The sequence below is a fragment of the Bos mutus genome, chromosome 4, assembly GCF_027580195.1.
Source record: "Bos mutus isolate GX-2022 chromosome 4, NWIPB_WYAK_1.1, whole genome shotgun sequence".
NCBI classification, from domain to species: Eukaryota; Metazoa; Chordata; class Mammalia; order Artiodactyla; family Bovidae; genus Bos; species Bos mutus.
The window spans coordinates 24,602,296-24,625,097 of record NC_091620.1 but is presented as its reverse complement, the minus strand read 5'-3'; the positions used below and the strand labels follow the sequence as shown (position 1 = coordinate 24,625,097).

The 22,802-nt window shown below is 40.1% G+C and overlaps 1 protein-coding gene across 1 annotated transcript in view; it reads left to right on the top strand.

The window, feature by feature from the left end:
• The first annotated feature begins 2,818 nt into the window (after window positions 1-2,818).
• NUP205 (nucleoporin 205) overlaps window positions 2,819-22,802 on the top strand; it is an 80,728-nt gene continuing 60,744 nt past the window's right edge. Inside the window, exons 1-8 of the mRNA XM_005903639.3 lie at window positions 2,819-3,022; window positions 10,170-10,312; window positions 11,569-11,740; window positions 14,242-14,386; window positions 14,754-14,913; window positions 15,318-15,546; window positions 17,746-17,910; window positions 21,429-21,604. Of these exons, the coding sequence (XP_005903701.2) occupies window positions 2,995-3,022; window positions 10,170-10,312; window positions 11,569-11,740; window positions 14,242-14,386; window positions 14,754-14,913; window positions 15,318-15,546; window positions 17,746-17,910; window positions 21,429-21,604 (1,218 nt within the window). The 5' untranslated portion in view covers window positions 2,819-2,994. The remainder of the gene's footprint in view (window positions 3,023-10,169; window positions 10,313-11,568; window positions 11,741-14,241; window positions 14,387-14,753; window positions 14,914-15,317; window positions 15,547-17,745; window positions 17,911-21,428; window positions 21,605-22,802) is intronic.

The window sequence follows — 22,802 nt, the reverse complement described above, 5'->3', positions numbered from 1 at the left end:
AGCATCATCTTTCAGGATTTGGAATAGTTCAACTGGAATTCCATCACCTCCACCAGCTTTGTTCGTAGTGATGCTTTCTAAGGCCCACTTATCTTCACATTCCAGGATGTCTGGCTCTAGGTGAGTGATCACACCATCATGATTATCTGGGTCATGAAGATCTTTTTTGTACAGTTCTTATGTGTATTCTTGCCACCTCTTCTTAATATCTACTGCTTCTGTTAGGTCCATACCATTTCTGTCCTTTATTGAGCCCATCTTTGCATGAAATGTTCCCTTGGTATCTCTAATTTTCTTGAAGAGATCTCTAGTCTTTCCCATTCTATTGTTTTCCTCTATTTCTTTGCATTGGTTGCTGAAGAAGGGCTTTCTTATCTTTTCTTGCTATTCTTTGGAACTCTGCATTCAGATGCTTATGTCTTTCCTTTTCTCCTTTGCTTTTCGCTTCTCTTCTTTTCACAGCTATTTGTAAGGCCTCCCCAGACAGCCATTTTGCTTTTTTGCCTTTCTTTTCCATGGAGATGGTCTTGATCCCTGTCTCCTGTACAATGTCACGAACCTCCATCCATAGTTCATCAGGCACTCTATCTATCAGATCTAGTCCCTTAAATCTATTTCTCCCTTCCACTGTATATTCATAAGGGATTTGATTTAGGTCATACCTGAATGGTCTAGTGGTTTTTCCCTACTTTTTTCAATTTAAGTCTGAATTTGGCAATAAGGAGTTCATGATCTGAGCCACAGTCAGCTCCTGATCTTGTTTTTGTTGACTGTATAGAGCTTTTGGCTCTTGAGAAACCCGTATGCAGGTCAGGAAGAACAGTTAGAACTGGACATGTAACAACAGACTGGTTCCAAATAGGAAAAGGAGTACGTCAAGGCTGTATATTGTCACCCTGCTTATTTAACTTATGTGCAGAGTACATCATGAGAAACTCTGCGCTGGAAGAAGCACAAGCTGGAATCAAGATTGCCGGGAGAAATATCAATAACCTCAGATATGCAGATGACACCACCCTTATGGCAGAAAGTGAAGAGGAATTCAAAAGCCTCTTGATGAAAGTGAAAGTGGAGAGTGAAAAAGTTGGCTTAAAGCTCAACATTCAGAAAACGAAGATCATGGCATCTGGTCCCATCACTTCATGGGAAATAGATGGGGAAACAGTGGAAACAGTGTCAGACTTTATTTTTCTGGGCTCCAAAATCACTGCAGATGGTGACTGCAGCCATGAAATTAAAAGACGCTTACTTCTTGGAAGGCAAGTTATGACCAACCTAGATAGCATATTCAAAAGCAGAGACATCACTTTGCCAACAAAGGTCCGTCTAGTCAAAGCTATGGGTTTTCCAGTAGTCATGTATGGATGTGAGAGTTGGACTGTGAAGAAAGCTGAGTGCCAAAGAATTGATGCTTTTGAACTGTGGTGTTGGAGAAGACTCTTGAGAGTCCCTTGGACTGCAAGGAGATCCAACCAGTCCATTCTGAAGGGGATCAGCCCTGGATTTCTTTGGAAGGAATGATGCTAAAGCTGAAACTCCAGTACTTTGGCCACCTCATGGGAAGAGTTGACTCATTGGAAAAGACTCTGATGCTGGGAGGGATTGGGGGCAGGAGGAGAAGGGGACGACAGAGGATGAGATGGCTGGATGGCATCACTGACTCGATGGACATGAGTCTGAGTGAACTCCAGGAGTTGGTGATGGACAGGGAGGCCTGGTGTTCTGCGATTCATGGGGTCGCAAAGAGTCGGACACGACTGAGTGACTGAACTGAATAAATATCTGGCATATTTTGTTTTTAATTTAAAACAAATTCTTTTTTAAATTTATTTTTTATTGAAATGTAGTTGAGTTACAGTGCTGTGTTAATTACTGCTGTATAGCAAAGTGACTCAGTTATGCACATATATACCTACCTTCTTTGTCATATTCTTTTTTAGTATGTTTTATCACAGGATATTGAATATATTTCCCTGTGCTATACAGTAGTGCCTTGTTGTTTGATAAATTCTTAATAAATATCTGGCATGTGATAGCAAATGGTAAAGACTGTATTTTAGTTTGAAAATTAGCAAACTAAAATTCAGCAAGTGAAAAAAGAAGGTCCGGCTATTTGGAGGTGCTTAGGCAGGAAGATATTTGGTGTTTATGAAATGATATGTTTGGAAATTGCTTCAATATAATCTCTCATGTTGGGAGTGGGGTACAGGAATTGACCAGTTATCTAAGCTGAGCATTCATTATTCTAATTTTGTACGCATCTGAAATTTTCATAATAAAAAATTATGATTGTTTAATTGCATGCAACTATATTCACACAATATGCTTGGTATATAGATGAAATGTAATGAAAATTTAGTTTGTAACCGGTCAAGTTGCTTTTTGAGGCTTGTCACCGTACATCCTACTCAACTCCCCAAAGTAAGGGAGTGATGCAAGAAGATTTAAAGTAAGATTATTTGAATTTACGGCTTTCATAATATCATAAGTGGGTGTCATTTCAATAACTAATCTTTTTCTGCTTCAGTGAACTGACTTTTTAAAAAAAAAATTCTCCTTTTATTTATTTTTCCTTTTGGATGAGTTTCGTGGCAAGCAAGATCTTCTTTCCCCAACTAGAGATCGACCTGTGCTCCCTACGGTGGAAGCACGGAGTCTTAATCCCGGGACTTCAGAGAAGTCCCTAGCTAACCAACTGAAATCATTAGAAACAGAACTACAAGTCCCAGAATGCACTGCACGATGGACGTCAATTCGAAGACCCCGCGTCTCCGAACTAGTTGCCCTCGCCTTTACTTGAATGGGAATAATCCCAGCGAAAATTGACGTCTGTGACTCAGGGCAGATTTTCGGGTATCCGTACGCCTGGGTCGGTCGAGAGTGCAGTTCGAGAAGGACAGCGTGGTACTTTCCTTATCAGGCGTCGCTCCGGGCAGCCTCACCCTCTTCTGGGGCTTCCGTGCGGCAGGAGGGCTCCGTTATTGCGCCTCCAAGATGGCGACTCTGTTGGCGGTAAACTCGGGTAGGTGCGGCCGGGGCAGAATGCAAGCTGTGGGCAAGGTGCTGACCCGTCCTTTAGGGAGAGACCCAGGCAGTGAGTTTTCTCGGAGTCCACGACCCCACTTGTGCATAAGTGCCCGCTTCTCCTTAGCTTCGGGGCTAGAGTCCCGCCCCTCCCCAGTTTGAATGGCGCGTGTCGGCACTGCGGCTCTAGCCCTAGAATTGGGTCTTAAGGTTCGAGACAGGGAGGCTTGGTCCACTGGAACAGGACGGGCAGTTCTCATAACCAGGGCCTAGTCTAGTGCCTTCCATTACCTATCCCAGTATGTGTCTGCGGTCCGAATTCCTGCAGGATTTGCAAGTCTCTGGCAATGGGGCCAGGAGACCGGAGATATTTTTCAGCCACGAGCGCAGGCTTAAAATGAAAACTCCCACCTCAAAATAGTCGCTGGGGCCCCTCTAGGTTGGGTGGGAGGGTGGGTGGATGGGTAGTTCTACAGAAAGCAAGGTCCCTTGGTTATGAAGCCTGCAATCCGGAAGGTGGTCCAGAGTGCCGTGACTCCCGACTTGGCTTTTGTGGCCCGTCCCTTGATGCTCCTGAACCCTTGGAGCAGTAGACCGTCGGGGACGGGCAGAATCTAGAAGGGAGAGAAGAAAGTTTGAAGGACTTGGATTGGGTTCTCTTGTCAATTCTCAGTCGGGCGAGTACCCCGCCTCCTCACCCGTACCCCTGTCCCCACCTGGGCGTTTGAAAGAGTGGGTGCATTCTGATTGTCACAATTCCTGGGATGCACTGCAGGCGCCTAGTGGGCGGGCCGAGGATGCCAGAAGTGTTGTGGCGCCTGAAACGTGCCTGGGAAATGAAGAATTTCCTGCTTAGAATGCCTTGATTGAGCCGTGCTAAGCTTCATGGGTAGTTAAGAGCATATCTGGGTGATAAATGCTTGTAGAGCATTTCACTCAAGAGGACTCTTTTGCTGGGCGCCTTTTCTGTCTCTGTACAGTCTTTTCTTGTTGCTGATACATTCTTTTCATGGGCTTCCCTGGTGGCTCAGCTGGTAAAGAATCCGCCTGCAATGCGGGAGATCTGCGTTGCAGTGTGGGTTCGATCCCTGGGTTAGGAAGATCCTCTGGAGAAGGGAACAGCTACCCACTCCAGTATTCTGGCCTGGAGAATTCCATGGACTGTATATAGTCCATGGGGTTACAAAGAGTTGGACACTACTGAGCGACTTTCACTTTTCACTTATTCTTTTCACATGATGATATTTTTGAAAACTTGTCTAAATCTGACTTTTGTAAATCAAACCCTTTCAGAACCACTATGATAAATTATTTTGTAATAATGAATTCTGTTTATTGAGCACCTCCTATTTTCCAGGCACTAGACCTAGAGTTGTGCTTTCATTTAGTCTGTCTTATACAGCTCTGGGGTAGTTGGTATTAAATACATCATTTTACAGATTTGGAGATAAGAGTCTTAGAGTACTTAACTTCTTCAAGGTTATACAGCTAATGATTTAAAGCCAGTTTTTTTTTTTTTTCCCCTTGAAGCCAGTCTTTGATACTTAAATTTCTACGTGATCCTACTTGTGAAAGTGTTAGTCACTCAGTCATGTCTGACTCTTTGCAACCCCTGTGGACTGCAGCCCACCAGGCTCCTCTGTCCATGGAATTCTCCAGGCAAGAATACTGGAGTGGGTTGCCATTCCCTTCTCCAGGCAATCTTTCTGACCCAGGGATAGAATCTAGGTCTCCTGCATTACAGCAGACGTTTTCCACCATCTGAGCCACCAGGGAAGCCCTGCTTAAGCAAAACCTAATTCATTTCATTACATAGAATTTTCATGTATCTAAATGTTAGCAGTGAAGTTACTTTCTTAATATTGCTGTCCTGCCCTCCCACCCAGATGTAAACTTAAAACAAGTCTTGCATGTTATATGTGTGGTTATATACTTTTCTTTGGAGAAGGCAAGGGCACCCCACTCCAGTACTCTTGCCTGGGAAATCCAATGGATGCAGGAGCCTGGTGGGCTGCAGTCCATGGGGTCTCGAAGAGTCGGACACGACTGAGCGACTTCACTTTAACTTTTCACTTTCATGCATTGGAGAAGGAAATGGCAACCCACTCCAGTGTTCTTGCCTGGAGAATCCCAGGGATGGCGGAGCCTGGTGGGCTGCCGTCTGTGCGGTCGCACAGAGTCGAACATGACTGAAGCGACTTAGCATACTTTTCTTTAGTATATATACTCATTGTAAGTTACTATTCTTAAACATAAATCATTGAAGGAAATTGCTGTTGCCAACAGCTGCAAAGAGTATAGATTGTATAATAATGCCTTGTGGCAGGAGTGTTTAATTGGCCACATAGAAAGGAAACATTTTTAAGAGCTGAGTCAGGAGAAATTTTTTTTAATATATATATACTTATTTATTTATATGGCTGCACTGTGTCTTAGTTGTGGCGTGCGAGATCTTTAGTTGTGACATGTGTGATCTAGTTCCCTGACCAGACATCGAACCCGGCCCCCTGCATTGGGAGTGTGGAGTCTTAGCCGCTGAACCACCAGGGAAGTCCCAGGAGAATGTTAAAAATAAAAAAAAGATGTCCAGGAAAGTAACCCAAACTCCCATTGACAAGTTAATGGGTAAATAGTGTGGTCTGCACATCTATAATGGAATGTTACTCAGCTTTGAAAAGGAAATCCTGTCCTATGCTAAAACCTTGAAGACTTTCTGCTAAGTGAAGTAAGCCAGTAACAAAAAGACAAATACTGTATAATTCTACTTATGTGAGGGATTGAAAGTAGTCACACAGAAGCAAAAAATGTTGGTTGCCAGAGGCTGAGGGGGAGGGGGAAATGAGGGCTTGTTTAACAGGTACAAAATTTCAGTTTTGCAAGATGAAAGAGTTCTGGAGATCTGTTATATAACAGTATGATTGCCCTTAATGCTACTGAACTGCATACTTAAAAACATTTAAGATGGAAAATTCTATGCTATGTGCTTTTTATCATAGTTCAAGTAAAAACTTAAACATCTTAGAATTGTAGAAAGGGAAAAAACTAGATTGTAGAGTTCAACGACCTATGCCTGAGTTTCAGCTGCATGGTTTACTAGTACTGTGACCCATGTCAGCCTGGCTGAGTAGACCTATAGGCTTGTGGGTAAGCAGCCATTAACACTGACAATCCTTGGAGGGTTATCTGGTCACCCCTGTCCTGTTCATAGCATTGTCTATTTCAGACCTTTTCCATGCTCATCAAATCTTTAACCTCCAACCGATCCCTTAGTCTCCTAGTCACACAGAAAGAAGCCAAAAGGCTTGAACTCTTTTTTCACCCTTAAACTTGGAAAGGTAGGTATATCTACACCCTTGAGTCAGTTGCCCTGTGTCTTCCTGTCTAAGGTAGATGCTACCCTTTACAGCCTTATCCCTGTTACTCCTTCCTCTTGTCGATTTGCCTCTGTGTCTTGTTCCTTTTCTTTCCACCAACTGCCCTCTTTCTTGATTTCATGCCGCACCCCAGTTACCGTCCTCTTGCTCCTCTTCACAGTCAGATCTTTCAAACACTCATCAATATTCACTGACTATTTCCATACCTTCTCCTCCTCCACCCACTCTAGTATCTTGTTGTTTAGTCACTAAGTTGCATGAGACTCTTTGCGACCCCATGGGCTGTAGCCCGGCAGGCTCCTCTGTCCATAGGGTTTCCCAGGCAAGAATACTGCAGTGGGTCGCCATTTCCTTCTCTAGGCGATCGTCCCAATGTAGGGATTGAACCTGCATCTTGTGCCTTGGCAGGCAGATTCTTTCCTGCTGAGCCACCAGGGAAGCCTCTCTAGTCTGTTCTCATCCTCCTAAACAGCTCTCAACTTTTACATGCTTTTCTGTTTCAGTAAGTCCAGCAGACGTGTGAGATCTTTTTCTCACTTGATCTTCACGGGTAAGACCAAAATCCTTAGCAGGAGCTAGTAAGCCCTGCATGGTGTGCCAGTTGCCCTCCTTGCGAACCCTTCTTGGTACTCTGGCTCTCTTGGCATTTTCAGCAGTTTGAGAAAGCAGCATTTCCTCTTGCCTTGGAAACCCATGTGCTGTCCTTTTTCCTTGTTGTGTTATGTCTACCACCTTCCACTCCCCCTTTTATCCTTCGCATTTCAGCCTAATAACCATCCCTTGCTCAGTGCATCCTTGCCTTCCCTGATCTCCCCGGCAAGGTCACATTCCTCTATTGTGCGGTCTTTGCCCGGGTGCTTCACTGTCGTAGCCCTTACCCCATATTGGAGATTGCCCTGAAGTGTGACTGTGGGAAATGTGCTTCCTCACTACACTGAGAGCTTATGCATATCTAGTCCATGACGAATGAGTGAATAGGTGGGATTTTTGATCTGTTATTGGATGCCTTCCCATAAAAGGAGGGAAGTAGAATTTTCTCTGGATTTCACTGAACTTATTTAAGCTATGTGTACTGCAAAGAATCGTTCATCAGAGGTTCTATTAAGTATTATTTTTACAGACAGTCTATTTTTGTTAGCTTTTTTCAGATTTTAAAAATACTTGTGGTTAGGCAACTTTCACATTTGCCTACAAGTCATTTTTCTTTTTTTTAATTATTTATTTCTTTTAATTTGGCTGCATTGGGTCTTAGTTGCCAAATGTGAGACTCAGTTCCCTGGCCAAGGATTGAACCCGGGCCCCCTGCTTTGGGAGCACTGAGCCGTACCCACTGAACTGCTAGGAAGTTCCTACAAGTCAGTTTTGGTAACTTTCCTTCGTACTGCGTGCCAATCAGGAACCAGTTCTGACTCTACCAACAGCTCGAGCCTTTCTGTTTTACTGCCCTCATCCTGCTTAAGGTTCCATCACCTCATGAGTAACTTACCTACTGATCGTCCTTGGGTCCTGACACTTCATATTCTAGTTAGTCTGTCCATCACACCATTGTCCAGGTTTATTTTGTCTTCTGGGGCTTCCCGTGTGGCTCAGTGGTAAAGAATCTGCCTGCCAATGCAGGAGATGCAGGTTCAGTTTCTGGATTGGCAAGATCCCTTGGAGAAGGAAATGGCAACCCACTCCAGTATTCTTGCCTGGAGAATCCCATGGATAGAGGAGCCTGGCGGGCTGTAGTCCACCAGGTCTCAAAGAATCGGACACAACTGAGTGACTGAGCATCTGTGCATTTTGTCATCTACTACTTGAAACTTGCCCATTTGCTAATGGGAAAAATTCCATCTTGGCCAGGAAAACAAGGCTCAAACCTGCTCTGTCCTCAGCAGCTGGAAAGAGCCAAGAAAATGATCTCTAGGGAAGTCAGGTAGCCACTATCCAACTGGCCCCTCATAGGCAGTCACCAGGATCCAGGGTCAGGTCCTCATCTTGGCAGGCCTGGAGCTGTGATATTTGTTAGTTGTATCCAGAGTCCAGTAGATACCAGTAATTTATTTTCTCTACTCACCCTCAGACAGATATGTACACCAGTATGTCAATTAATTGATCTTTAGTGGGAAGTACATCTGCATGGGTCCTCATTTCCTGAGCACATTTTATTCTGGAAAGTTTATATGACATGCTGTATTTTCCATCAGAAGATTGGCAAGTTTAGGGTCGAGACGGGAAAAGCAAAGCCTGGAGTTGGGTGATTGTTCTCTATGTAAGATCGAGACAATTGATCCCCATTCGATCACATCCCCATAGCAAAGACCTGACACAGCTTCCTCCCTGCCCATCACATCAAGCTAGATGCTTCCTTTTGTATGTTCTCATAGGACTCTACTTCTTCATCATGCCTTTCATTATACTGTTGGTTGTGTTTTGAATTCTGCATTTAATGCCTGTCTTTCTCATCAATCCATAAGTTCATAAGCCCAGGGATCCTGTCTGTTCTGCTTGCTCTGTAGTCCCTGGCACGTGGAAGGCCCTCAGTCCAGTGAATGGATGCTCCAGCTTGACTGGTTTAGTCTGTCCTCTTCTTGCACATCTGGCTTCCTTGTGGCTTAGCTGGTAAAGAATCCACCTGCAATGTGGAAGACCTGGGTTCCATCCCTGGGTTGGGAAGATCCCCTGGAGAAGGGAATGCTACTCACTCCAGTATTCTGGCCTCAAGAATTCCATGGACCGTATAGTCCATGGGGTCACAGAGTTGGACATGACTGTGTGACTTTTACTTTCTTACAGATCCCTTTAAAAAATTTTGCACAGTACTTTGCTGCCTTCTGACAACACTGTTCATAAGATTGTAATGCATTTAGTTAGGTTACAGTTATCTTGCATGTCATTCTGACTGTCCTGGTGACTTTAGTGGGATTTGTGTTTTCTTAGATATCAGTTAAACATGTTTGCAGCCCACTCTTCACGGTTTGAGCTATAGTTAGTGCATCACTTGAGTGAGTGAGTAGTTTTAGTTAGTTTCCCTTTCAGAGTCTTTATTAACATATAGGGGTACCATGTCTAATTGTTTGCAAATAGAAACTTTGGGCTTCTGTGTCATTTTTTTCAAACCGTACTTAGTAGCACATAGCAATAGCTCTGTAAGTATTATTTATTATTCTTAGTATCTTTACAAAGAAAAATGTGATTCTTTATTAAATGAGTTTACAGAAGAATTCTGTATTTCTATGCTGTTTTTTAACAGCTAGTGTCCCAGGCAAAGTAAAATACTTTTTTTCAGCTTCTAAGTTTTACAGACTCTGGTTCCTCCTCCCCCCATTCCTGCTTTTCCTCTGGATGATAGGGAGGGACGGAAAGGCAGTTACATTTATTGAGTGACTGTGATATGCCAGACACTGTGTTGTATGTTTTACTTAGTTTATTCTTAGTCCATTCAACCTTATGAAGCAGGTGATGTCCTTATTTTGTATATAAGGAAACTGAAATTCAGAGAGGTTAGTTTCTCACTGCATGTCACATAACTAATAAAGTGACAAAACCAGGTTCCACTAATGCTTCAGTTTAAAGTCAGGATTTACTTTGTATTAAGTTAGGTAAAATGATGTTTGTGTTATTGCTTGTGAATTCTAATACTCTTATATTAATGTTTGGTTTGTATATATAATGCCTTATATTTAAAAGTTTCTGTGAGTGTGACTAAAATGCATAGACAATAACTTTGCCTTCTTTTCCAAATGTATGTTCTACTTGATGCTGATTTTTATTCATTTTTCCTTTAAGCCGCTAGTCTGTGGGGCCCTTACAAAGACATTTGGCAGACTGTGGGAAATGCTCTTTGGAGAAGACAACCTGAGGCGGTCCACCTCCTTGACATGATTTTGAAGAAGCACAAACCTGACTTCATCTCATTGTTCAGAAATCCTGTAGGAGATTTTCTTTTTTTGCTTCTTGAATTTGCTTTTTCCTTTCAAGATTGAAGGAGCAAGTAAATTCTTAATGCATTTAAATGCAATATGTTACTTGTTCTAGTCTATTGATTAAAGTTTTTTCTAAAGATTACCTAGGAGCAATTATTTTCTTCTTTCTGTTCTCCATGGAAGTTAATATAGCTTTTAATTCTAGCTAGCAGGTATCTTGATAGTATTTGAATACGATTTTAGAAGGTCTACATATTCCGGAAATAGAAGCCTTCTTGGAATTTCTGACTTGCAGTTAATCCATCTAAACTTAGTAAGGTTGATTCTTTTATTTATTTTCAGGTACACTTCAACATTTTAATTCTTTATAACGTTATGTAAATTGTGTTAACTGAATGAGTTAATTCTTACATATCGTTAATCACTGCATCTTGACATACTTTTCAATGAGGAGTAGATTACTTCAGCAGTGGGGGTTCATATTTGGAAACTCCTTTCCCTGCTGTTTGACAGTTTTCTTTATACACTAGCAAGGCTATCTAAGAGCTATTTATGGGTTTGTCTTACCAGAAAGAGCCCTGGCCTGGGAGCCAGTTGAACTGAGTTCCAGTCTTGGCTCTCCCACTGAAGAGTTGTGTGACCATAGGCAAGCCACCTGACTTCTCTGGGCATCAGTTTTTCCCTTCTGCAAATAGAGAAGGTGGATTAAATGACTATATGGCCTTTTTCAATGTAGAAATACCTAAGATTTTATGGCCCATCAAGTAATTCTGTACTATGTTATATGTTAAATATTTGCAGGTAAATCTTTTTGCAAATAAGACTACATTTTAAAATAACATACTAACAAGCTATCATTAGTCCTCCTATTTAATTCAGCAATTCATTTCCATTTGCTGTCTTCCACTTGAAGATTGATTGTTTTTATACTTCTTAAAGATATTATTGGAAAGTTCCTTAGATAATTGAAAAGTTGGATGCTGTTTTGTGTGATTTCTCAACCTTTCCAAGTTGAGCAGAAATAGTTATTGAGAAGGTAATCAAAAAAAAAAAAAAGAAGAAGGTAATCATAGTGTAAAAAGTTGAAAGTGATGTAAAATGTTACCTCATAAAGTTCTAACTGTAGATCATATGATAAGAAATACTGTTGGTCTTGTTGTCAGACTGCTTTGTGAATGAACTTCTCTAGGTAACAGTTAACACCTTGTTTCCATGTGCCATTTTCATGAAATGATCCTATTTATTTATTTTTACTGTTGTAGCCAAAAAACGTTCAACAACATGAGAAGGTTCAGAAAGCCAGCACAGAGGGAGTTGCCATTCAGGGTCAACAGGGAACCCGACTTCTTCCCGAACAGCTCATTAAAGAGGCTTTTATCCTCAGTGACCTTTTTGATATTGGAGAACTGGCAGCTGTTGAACTTCTTTTGGCTGGTAGGTTGACACTTAACCTATGGTCAGGCAGTACATACATATACAATTATTCGCTTGTAATTTCAAATATTACACCATTTAGATTCCGCAGTAGTTTCTAAAGATGCAGTGTATTTGATATTCACAATATTGCCTTTTGTTTATCTTTGACTAATGGGAAGGCTTTCGTTTAGTGGTCAGAGTTGTTTAAGGAAATTTAACTGTTTTAAGATAGACTTTTTCTCGGTCATTGACTCGCAACGAATAGCTGACTGCATCTCAGACGTTTTTATAGCACAGAGCATTTCTTGTCATACAAGGAGTAAGAAGGTAAGGTCACTGCTTTTTTGGCATTTCTTTTGGAGGGGGTGATTCAGACAATGAATAGGTAAAGAATATTCATGACTGAGTGAAGTTGCTCGGTCGGGTCTGACTCTTTGCAACCCCACGGACTGTAGCTTGCCAGGCTCCTCCGTCCATGGAATTCTCCAGGCATAATATAATACTTCCCCAGGGGATCTTCCCGACCCAGGGATTGAACACAGGTCTACCTCATTGAAGGCAGACTCTTTACCATCTGAACCACAAGGGAAGTTCCTAGGTAAAGAATAAGATAATGTCAATAATACTGAGTTCTAGGAAGGAAGTAAAACACGGCAGTGGGGTAGAGATGGGGGCTGGTAGAGGGAACTGTGTAAGGAGTGTACTAAGGGAAGGCCTCTCTGAGATTGGAGCCTTCGCTCTGGAACCTGTATGATGACAAGGTACCAGACTTGTTGGGGAAGGGTGTTCCAGGGATTGTAGAGCTTGAGGTGCGAGCAGAGGCATGCCAAAGGACACAAAGACCACAGTGGGCAGAACATCATGAATGAGGGCGAGAGCGAAAGAAGACAAGGACATCATAGGGGTCAGATCATAGTCTTGCAGGCCGTGAACATTGTTTGGATTTTATTCTAATTGCAGTGGGAAGTTGTTGGCAGGGGCTTTAAGCATAAGAATTATAGTATCTGGAAAAACTGAAATGATTTGTCCTGCTGCAATATAGAAAAAAGATTGAAATTTCCGTAAAATAAGTAGTTCATTTTAGTCATAGCTGGGGAGCCATGTGAAGAAGCCAGGTGGACATTTTAATTGAAAGACAGTCTAATATATCTGAAGATAACCATGTAGCTGCCAGAATAATATCTGGCTTTTGACCTAAGGTTATATTAAAAGAAGTAAGATATTGAGAATGACTAAGGTCATTTTCCCATTCTGTGATGGAGATGTTAACTGGGCATGCTCCAGTTGTGAGTTGAATTCAAAACTTAATTTACCAAATATTTTTCCTGTGCATATTATATGTCAGGCACTGTGTTAAGATTCCAGGGATATAAAGATGAATAAAACCTCAGCTAGCTTATAAGTTATTATAAGTGAAATTATTACACTATACATAAAGGAGCTGATAGTCTAATAACTGAGAAAGACATAGAAACCAGTAATTTTGCCCCATTAAGTGCAGTAATGCAAAGTTTGGGGACGGCCCAGCGGGGAGATGTTTAAATTGACCTCAGGTTGTAGAGAAGTCCGCAGAGATCACGGGGCTTCCAGTGGTTGTTGAGAGTAATTAGGCACGTGTCAGGTGGAGTAGGTGTGCGCTCAGAAGACAAGGGACAGCCGGGCAGAAGTCGCCTGTGAGAACTGTGAGGCAGTGAGACAAATTTGGGGAAGAGAAGGGAGGAGAGTGTAGGAGTGACTGGGCCAAGGGTAGAAGAAAACCATAGGAAATGAAACTGTAGGCAAGGTTGTTCAGAAAAGACAAAGTAGAATTTACTCAAAGGGGAGTAGTGCAAAAGAGCAAGTAAAAGTAGAAACATAAGAAAAGGTTATTTAATTTACTAGGGGAAGAATCTTAAAAATATTTGAAAGATTTTATGTGAAAGGGAATAAAACGATGGATAGGTGTTTGAAGTAGAGCCCCTTAAACCCTGAGGTAGGGCCCCTTCAGTTCAGTTCAGTCGTTCAGTCGTGTCCGACTCTTTGCAACCCCATGAACCGCAGCACACCAGGCCTCCCTGTCCATCACCAACTCCCGGAGGCCACCCAAACCCATGTCCATCGAGTCGGTGATGCCATCCAACCATCTCATTCTCTGTCGTCCCCTTCTCCTCCTGCCCTCAATCTTTCCCAGCATCAGGGTCTTTCCCAGTGAGTCAGCTCTTCGCATCAGGTGGCCAAAGTATTGGAGTTTCAGCTTCAACATCACTCCTTCCAATGAACACCCAGAAATGATCTCCCTTAGGGTGGACTGGTTGGATCTCCTTGCAGTCCAAGGGACTCTCAAGAGTCTTCTCCAACACCACAGTTCAAAAGCATCAATTCTTTGGCGCTCAGCTTTCTTCACAGTCCAACTCTCACATCCATACATAACCCTGAGATTTCATAATTTCTTTGAACTGAGCATTGGTATCATGATTTTTGTCGCAGCCTAAACACATACATGTTTACTTCCTAAATTATTTCTCAACTTCCTTTTCCAGGAGAGCACCAACAGCCACATTTTCCTGGCCTCACCAGAGGATTAGTAGCTGTTCTTTTATACTGGGATGGAAAGCGGTGCATTGCAAATTCCCTGAAAGCCTTGATACAGTCCCGACGAGGAAAGACATGGACCCTTGAACTCAGGTCTGTTTGCATGCTAAGATTTCAGGACTTAATTAGAAATTGCTTGAAGAATTATAATTTTAGAAACAAAACTTTGTCTTTGGTATGTATAACATAAGTTGAGTAATAAACCCTCCCTTTTTGTGCCAGGAATAACACAAGAGTTTAAACCTGCTTTATTTCATTTAAAAATGAAATATTACTCAGTTATTTGTGGTTAGAAGTTTACTGAAACACAGTGATCTGAAAACAATGAAAAGAGCTAGGTTATAACTCATCCTGGTTGTTTCCAGTTATCCAACATTATTGTCAAAAGAGTATTTGCTATATCCATGTGATGAGGAAGTTTAAACACTATCATTCATGGTAACTTGATTTTTTATCACAGTCCAGAGCTCGTTTCTATGACAACACGGTTTACTGATGAGCTGATGGAGCAAGGATTGACTTACAAAGTTCTTACTCTGGTGTCACAGATTGATGTTAACAATGAGTTTGAGAAACTGCAGCGTGAGAGAGGTCTGGGTAGTGAAAAACATCGGAAAGAGGTGAGTGTTAGATGCGTCAATTCATAGTTGTCTGCGTCAGATCTTGAAGGCAGAAAAGCCATGTCAGCCAGAACATTCTTCTAATACATGCGTAGGAAAATTAATAACACTGAAGTGTGGTCAGTTCATGACATTGACGTGCACTTGTTTCAGTCTCTTTCTAGTCACTATGTGCCATGCTAGCACTTTTTCTAGAATGAGGCCTTTAAGAAATTGGTTATCCTGTAGAGGAAACTGGAGTTAGGATTTCAGAATCGGAAAGCTGAGGTTTTAGGGTCACTTATGGACTCAGATACGTTTATTTAGTTCACCTTTATAATAGATAGTTGATACTTTGGAATAAGATCAGGCTTCATAGTAATTCATTTATAATGATAATCATTCACCTTCACCTTTATTTCTAGGTTTCTGATCTCATCAAGGAGTGCAGGCAGTCTCTGGCAGAAAGCCTTTTCGCCTGGGCTTGCCAGTCACCTTTAGGCAAAGATGACACTCTCCTCCTTATCGGACATTTGGAAAGAGTGACGGTTGAGGCCAATGGCTCGTTGGATGCAGTGAACCTGGCTCTTCTTATGGCGCTTTTGTACTGCTTCGATAGCAGCTTTATAGAAGAAAGCACAGAGGAACGTGATGGTAGTGAACTTTGTATCCATTAATACATTTATTTTAAAAAATCAGATTTAATTGTGGAGATGACATTTAAGAAAGGTGACAGTCTAACAACTAAAATATAAATTGTAAAGTTTATTCCTTTGTGTGTAATGCATCCATATTTGAATATTTAGATATAAGATCACATTTTGAAAGTAATTTCAACCCCGTTTGATGTTTCTTTTATCGTTTGGGATTTTAAAATGGGAAAGTGGCTAAAGGATTTGCAATGTGTGTTTGTGAATTATGCATGCATAACTTGCTTGTTTATTATTTATTCACGTTTTAAACCTTACATTCTAAGGGAGGATGACTATAATTTTTAGTAACATATCATCTTTGATGTTGTTTTCTGTGAAGTAGATAGAATTTCTCTTGCTAACCTTGTAAATGGGCTTCTCTGGTGGCTCAGCAGTAAAGAATCCATTTGGCAGTGCAGGATATACACGTTCGATCCCTGGGTCGAGAAGATCCCCTGGAGAAGGAAATGGCAACCCACTCTAGTATTCTTGCCTGGGAAATCCCATGGAGAGAGGAGCTTGGCAGGCTACAATCCATGGGGTCACAAAAGAGTCAGACATGACTTAGCGACTAAACAACTTAAACAACAACCTTATAAATGTTATTGCTTAGAGCTGAGGATCTTAAAAATGACTCTCACAAAGGAAGATTATTGCTATTCAATGTCATGCGTGCATGCTAAGTCGCTTCAGTCACGTCTGACTCTTTGTGACCCTTTTAACTGCCAGGCTCTTCCATCCATGCAATTCTCTAGGCAAGAATACTGGAGTGGGTTGCCATGCCCTCCAGGGGATCTTCCCAATCCAGGGATTGAACCTGCTTCTCTTATGTCTTCTGCCTTGGCAGGCAGGTTCTTTACCACTAGCGCCACCTGGGAAGCCCATTTAATGTCATAAATATTTATAATTATTCCGACAGTTATCCCCTGTCCGCTTTTGATTGTATCATCCCAGCCTTTCATTAGATATGTGAAGAGAACAGACGGTTCCCGTTCGTCTTTGGAGATCATCCTTAGCCGTTAGGAAAGGCTTATGTAAAACACAGCTATCCCGTACCTCCAGTCGAATTGTCGGGTGATACGTCATGTCACATCACAGGCAGCACCTGTGCTTTGTTGTTCAGTCGCTCAGTTGTGTCCGACTCTTTGCGATGCCATGGACTGCAGCACGCCAGGCCTCCCTGTCCATCACCATCTCCTGGAGCTTGCTCAGACTCACGTCCATTGACCTGTGCTACTCATATAGGAATGCTGCCAGTTAGTGCATTGGTCAGATTTCCTGTATTGAATGAAATGAAGCACAGAATTAAGTGGGTGTTGGCTGTGTTAATGGAAGTTTGTAAGCTGGAACTTTGAAATGCTAAATAGAATGGGAAGTTTCATAGGCTTGGGGTACTTATTTGGATTATCTCATCTTAATTACTTGTTGATCTTTCTGAATATCTTTGTTAATGGGAGTAGTGAATTACTAATTCATGTATAACAGTAGACATAAACTTTAAAAATACAGAAAATTAAAGAAAGTGTTCTTTCTGGTTTAAGGTTGGAACCACTGAACTAGTTATTCACAGAATGACATCAAAACAAAAAATAAGAAAACAATGAAGCAAAATAAAATTTGTAGGTGATCAGTGATGTTTCCCACTATTTTAGATTTATTTGGGATCTTGTGCTTTTTGAAGTACCATAGTATAATTGAAAATACCTTAATTATTTGGTTGTTTCATTTATGTTATAATCAGACTAGATGCATGTTTGCAGTTGGCATGCTTTGTTTTGGTCAGGGTTTTCTTTTTAATACTTTAAATTCAGGCTATTATTTATCTCATAAAAGTATCTTTCTTTAATCTTTAATGTTGGTTTATATTTTGGAATTAGTGCACAGAAAAAAATGAGTGGCTGTTTAACTTTTTTCAAATTTGTTAATAGAACACTTACCAAAAAAAAATCACTGAAAGTAATGAAACTAAAATTTAGGATTATTGTCATTTCTTTCAGTTTTAGTTTGTACAGTTTTTACAATAGTGTACTTATTTCAAAGATTAATGTTTAGTCTTTTTTTATAGAAATTCTCTGACTTTCTTATTCTTAGATATCATTCCTATACATCAAAAGTGGAAATTTTCTCTACTTTTTGGTATAGTGTCTGTTTTTGTTTTCAGATATGATTCATCAACTTCCGCTGTTGACAGAGAGACAATACATCGCAACAATTCACTCTCGCCTTCAGGACTCACAGCCTTGGAAGCTGCCAGGGCTGCAAGCCACAGTGAGGCTTGCCTGGGCTCTGGCCTTGAGGGGGATATCTCAGCTGCCTGATGTGACAGGTAAACTGCTTGTAGGTCATTTTCTTATGAGAAACGATGTATCTGCATTTAATATTTCAGAAAAGGTGTGACATTTGACAAGTCTAAACATGAGCCTAGGAAGATACTTAGAGTTGTGGTGAATGAATGTTTTCCTTTTTTTCTTGTCTCTCAAAAGAAACTATTCAAAAAAAATTTTTCCCTTTCTTGTAGCTAGTGATAATTCTCTTTTAGCTTCTTTTTTTCTTAAGAGTTTGAAATTTGAAAATGACAGTGTAACATACATATATATGTATTTTAACTTTTTCTTCTTGGGTTTGTTCACAAACAAATTTTTCTCACATTGTGTCAGATTAAAAACTAGTATTATTTAAAAATGCAGTGTGTTAGGAGGTGTTTGGTTCAGTCAGTAATGGATGTGGAATTCTGACTTCTAACGATGTTTTCTGCTGTAGCGTATCCTCTTCTGCCGTGTATGTTCATCATGCACGTGGTTTATCATCATACTAGTGGTTTACTGTAACAGGATGAGAAATAAGCTTTTGTTGTCATTTGAAGCCCCTGAAATTGTCACTTCTGTAGGTTTTTATGGTAAATTTGGAAAGATTTTATTAAAATTTACAGTCCATGGGCTTCCCAGGTGGCACAGTGGTAAAGAATCTGCTTGTCAGTGCAGGAGACACAGGAGACATGGGTCCGATCCATGGGTTGGGAAGATCCCCTGGAGGAGGCAATGGCAACCCACTCCAGTATTCTTGCCTGGAGAATCCCAGGGACAGAGGAGGCTGGTGGGAGGGCTACAGTCCCTGGAGTCGAAAAAGTGGGAAATGAGTGAGTGGCTGAGCATGCACGTCAGTTTTCTAGTTTTAGAGTGTCCGCAGATTCCAGGAGCTTGTCAATTGTGTGATTCCAGAACATGTTCACTAGTCTCATGTTGCTCCCAAGTGGGCTGTGGAAAGCTTTTTTTATCTTACAGATTTTTCTTTGGCTGAGTGTTGTTTATATTAAAGCTGATAAAAGGCTAATTAGACATTTACATTTATGTACAAATTCTGTTTTTTAACTATGCCTCTTCATTTATGAGTCTTATTTCAGTACTTTTGGGGCATAAAATGACCCTATGTACTTTTAAGTAGCTTTGTGATAGTTAATTAAATTCATATACTGTAAATTACTGTACCATTGCCCTAATCTTGAGGGGCACATAGAATATGCTGTACTTCATTACTGAATAGTAGATAAGAATAGTCTAGAAATGTGGACCTGGTTTCAAGTCCTAGATCTTTGGCTACTTAATCTCTTTGGTTTTGCGTGCTCATATCCTTTCATAATCTTTGAAGTTAGGGGCATTATAATGAACATTTTAAATACAAATTTTTTTCTGTTAATTTATATTTTAAAAATTACTAGAAAAAATGAATAACTTATCTTATATTGCAGAAATGGTGATTTCTTGAATCCAGACAAGTTTTACCAAGATCTGAATTTTGAAAAATTGTTTTCTACTCTTTATTATAGACTTCTGTAAATTTTATCATATGTGTTTATTACATTATTTTATAAAAGTGTATTTTGAGTTTTATTAAACTATAAAATTTTTGTGTACTGTTTTGAGACATTAAAACTCATTTTACATTAATGTATTAGTGTACTTTATTGCCTAAGTAGTCTTTAAAAAGTAGTTCTTAATTCTAGTATTTCTGAATTCAAGTGAAGACTTGGAACTAATTATTATTGTTATTATATATTTAATTAACCATTTCAGTAATTGTTATTAGTAGTAATAACAAATAATTAAGAAACTATTTTGTTCTCGAGTTTGTATAATATGGGTAGATATACAGGCTTTATTTCAAAATGCCAAACAGTATATAAACAAAAAAAGAAAAAAACCAGCCAATCTCTTTCCCTCTGGTTGAGAATATCCTGGTTTATATCTATTCCAAGGCATTGAAAATGTACCTTAAGGAACAGATCATATTTGGTCTCTATGACAGTGAAACAGAATAAGCTATTTAACAGTTATTTTCCAAAGCCAGATTATCACAAAATTACCTAGCATTTTTAAAGTTTAAAAGAAGTGAACAGCAATGTAGTTTTTGATGGAAAGATGCAGCATCACCCATGATACACTTTTACTGAAAAAATGGAATGTAATCAATTAAGCTGCTTAAGATCAAACTTATCAATTTTTAAGAGGAAAAGGAATATAGTAACTATACCACTGGGACGCAATGCTAACCCACATGGTGAAAAATGCTACAATATAAGACTTAGTTTTTTCAGCAGAATAAAGGGCAAGAGAAAAATGAAAAAGATGTAAGAGGAGCCTACAGATGTATCAGTTAATTGCAGTGTATAAACCTTATTTGGATACAGATTCTAACAAATTGCCCGAAGAGAAGAAGCAAAAAGACAAAACTAAAATCTTTAATAGCATTTATGGGACAGTTGTAAATTTGACCACTGACTGTAGTTTTGATTTTGAATTATGTGGCAAAATACTAATGACATTACATATGTGGTTAATTTTTTCCCTTTTTTTTTAAGTGCCATTTTGAGTTGTATACTTAGAAGTATAGTGTTGAATTGTCTGGTATTTGCTGCTGCTAAGTCACTTCAGTCGTGTCCGACTCTGTGCAACCCCAGAGACGGCAGCCCACCAGGCTCCCCCGTCCCTGGGATTCTCCAGGCAAGAACACTGGAGTGGGTTGCCATTTCCTTCTCCAGTGCATGAAAGGGAAAAGTGAAAGTGAAGTCGCTCAGTTGTGTCCGACCCTCAGCGACCCCATGGTCTGCAGCCTTCCAGGCTCCTCCGTCCATGGGATTTTCCAGGCAAGAGTACTGGAGTTGGGTGCCATTGGTATAGACTTCAGTCTAAATTAAGTGGAGAGGAAGAATGCATGGAGATCTAAATGATACAAAGTTAATCGTAAATGGTTAATATTGTAGCTAGGTGTTGGGGATGTGGAGGTTCATTATACTTGTTTTCTCTTTTTTCACTTATCTGTTTAAAGTTTTCCAAGTACAAAGCTAAAAATATTACAAATAGACCACTTTGTCTTTAGGCTAAGATTTATTTAGTTTTTCAGTTTTTGCTACTTGTTTACCAAATTAATAGAGTTGCTTAAGTGGTCATGTTTTTGATTTTCACTTGTTGACTGAAGACTTTTGCCAAATGATCCAGTTCATTTCATTGAGATTAAAGCCTTGGCATCATTTAAACTTGTTAATATTTTGATAATAGCTTTCTGACTACATATGTGTTACATCATACATCTGTTAAGTGTTTATTTTCTTTTATCACTCTTAATGTTACTGTGAAGAGCAGATGGTTTTCTAATGCACTTTTTTGGTAGTTCTTTGGGGTTTATTAGTCAATTACAGTTACACACTGTCTTATTTTGTGTGTAACTCAAAATATACACAAACGAAAGGTTGAGAAGAGATCTGAATTTTGACCTATCAGGAGAATATTATGAAGTACTATAATCTAGTAACTTTTCCTCCATGTGCTATTTTTCTAAATACATTTCTAGCTCTGGCTGAATTCACAGAAGCAGATGAAGCAATGGCAGAGCTTGCAATTGCTGACAACGTTTTCCTGTTCCTCACTGAATCTGTAGTGGTGTCAGAAAACTTCTATCAAGAGGAATTTTACATTCGTAGAATCCACAATCTCATTACAGATTTCTTGGCACTTATGCCAATGAAGGTAAGTGTAATAATGCAGGGTGAGTAAGAGTGGTAGAAGATAATATAAGACTCATTAACCGAGAACAAACTAAAAGGAAGTAATATTTGACATTGAGAGTGGTTTATAATGAGAAAGTAGTAAGCAAGTGAAAATGCTTCTGTGGGCAGAAAATTATTAACTCCGTGCTATCCTGAGGAATCAGTGTTAAGGTTGCCTTATTTAATGCTATTTATACATGATTTGGAAGATGCATAGTGGAGAATCTCCAGTTTTGTAGATAAATGTTTAAACACTTAATTGTAGTGTGTAAAATGGACCTCCACATAGATACAGGTAATGGGTTTAAGAAACTAATGCAAAGGTTAGTTTTTCTTTATTTTTTTTTTTGTTAAATAATAAGGCCCAGGTGCCCTGCCCACCTCTAGTGTGAGGTTACATTTAAATAAAGTGCTGGAGCTATAGCTTTGTTCCAGAAAGGGATTCTTAGAGCCATTTCAGACAGTTCCTTCATAGCATATTTCTGTGTGCCATTTTGTGCCAAGGAAGTGGTGGCAGGAAGTAAAAGAGAGAGTCTAGTTCCAGTTCAGCCGCTCAGTTGTGTCTGACTCTTAGCGACCCCATAAATCGCAGCATGCCAGGCCTCCCTGTCCATCACCAACTCCCAGAGTTCACTCAAACTCATGTCCATCGAGTCGGTGATGCCATCCAGCCATCTCATCCTCTGTCATTCCCTTCTCCTCCTGCCCCCAATCCCTCCCAGCATCAGGGTCTTTAGCAAACAGAGTTAAGTGCTTACTCATCCTATAATAAATCAAGTGTTCATTGAATTCCTCCTGTGTTCCAGGTAACTATGCTGGGAATTGTAAAGAAGACAAATAAGTAGGAGACTCATTCCCTGCCAGCAAAGAATGTATATATAATCTAGTTGGAGAAATAAGATACATACAGAAAAATACACACAGAAAAATATAGATAGTAATAGGAAGTAAACGAAGGTATAGACAGTAAATTGCTGTGGCTTTTAGGCTAAGGATAGCTCACTTCGACTAGAATAGTCAAGGAGAATTTAACAGATAACTTCAGACCTCATCAGCCTTGAAGGACATGATAGACTGACATGCTGAAAATTTTGAGTAGAAAGAAATGTTTTCATTTTATATTTGTGGAAATAAAGCTTTAGAAAAGGTTAAGGCTTTAACTTTTTCCTAATTGTTAG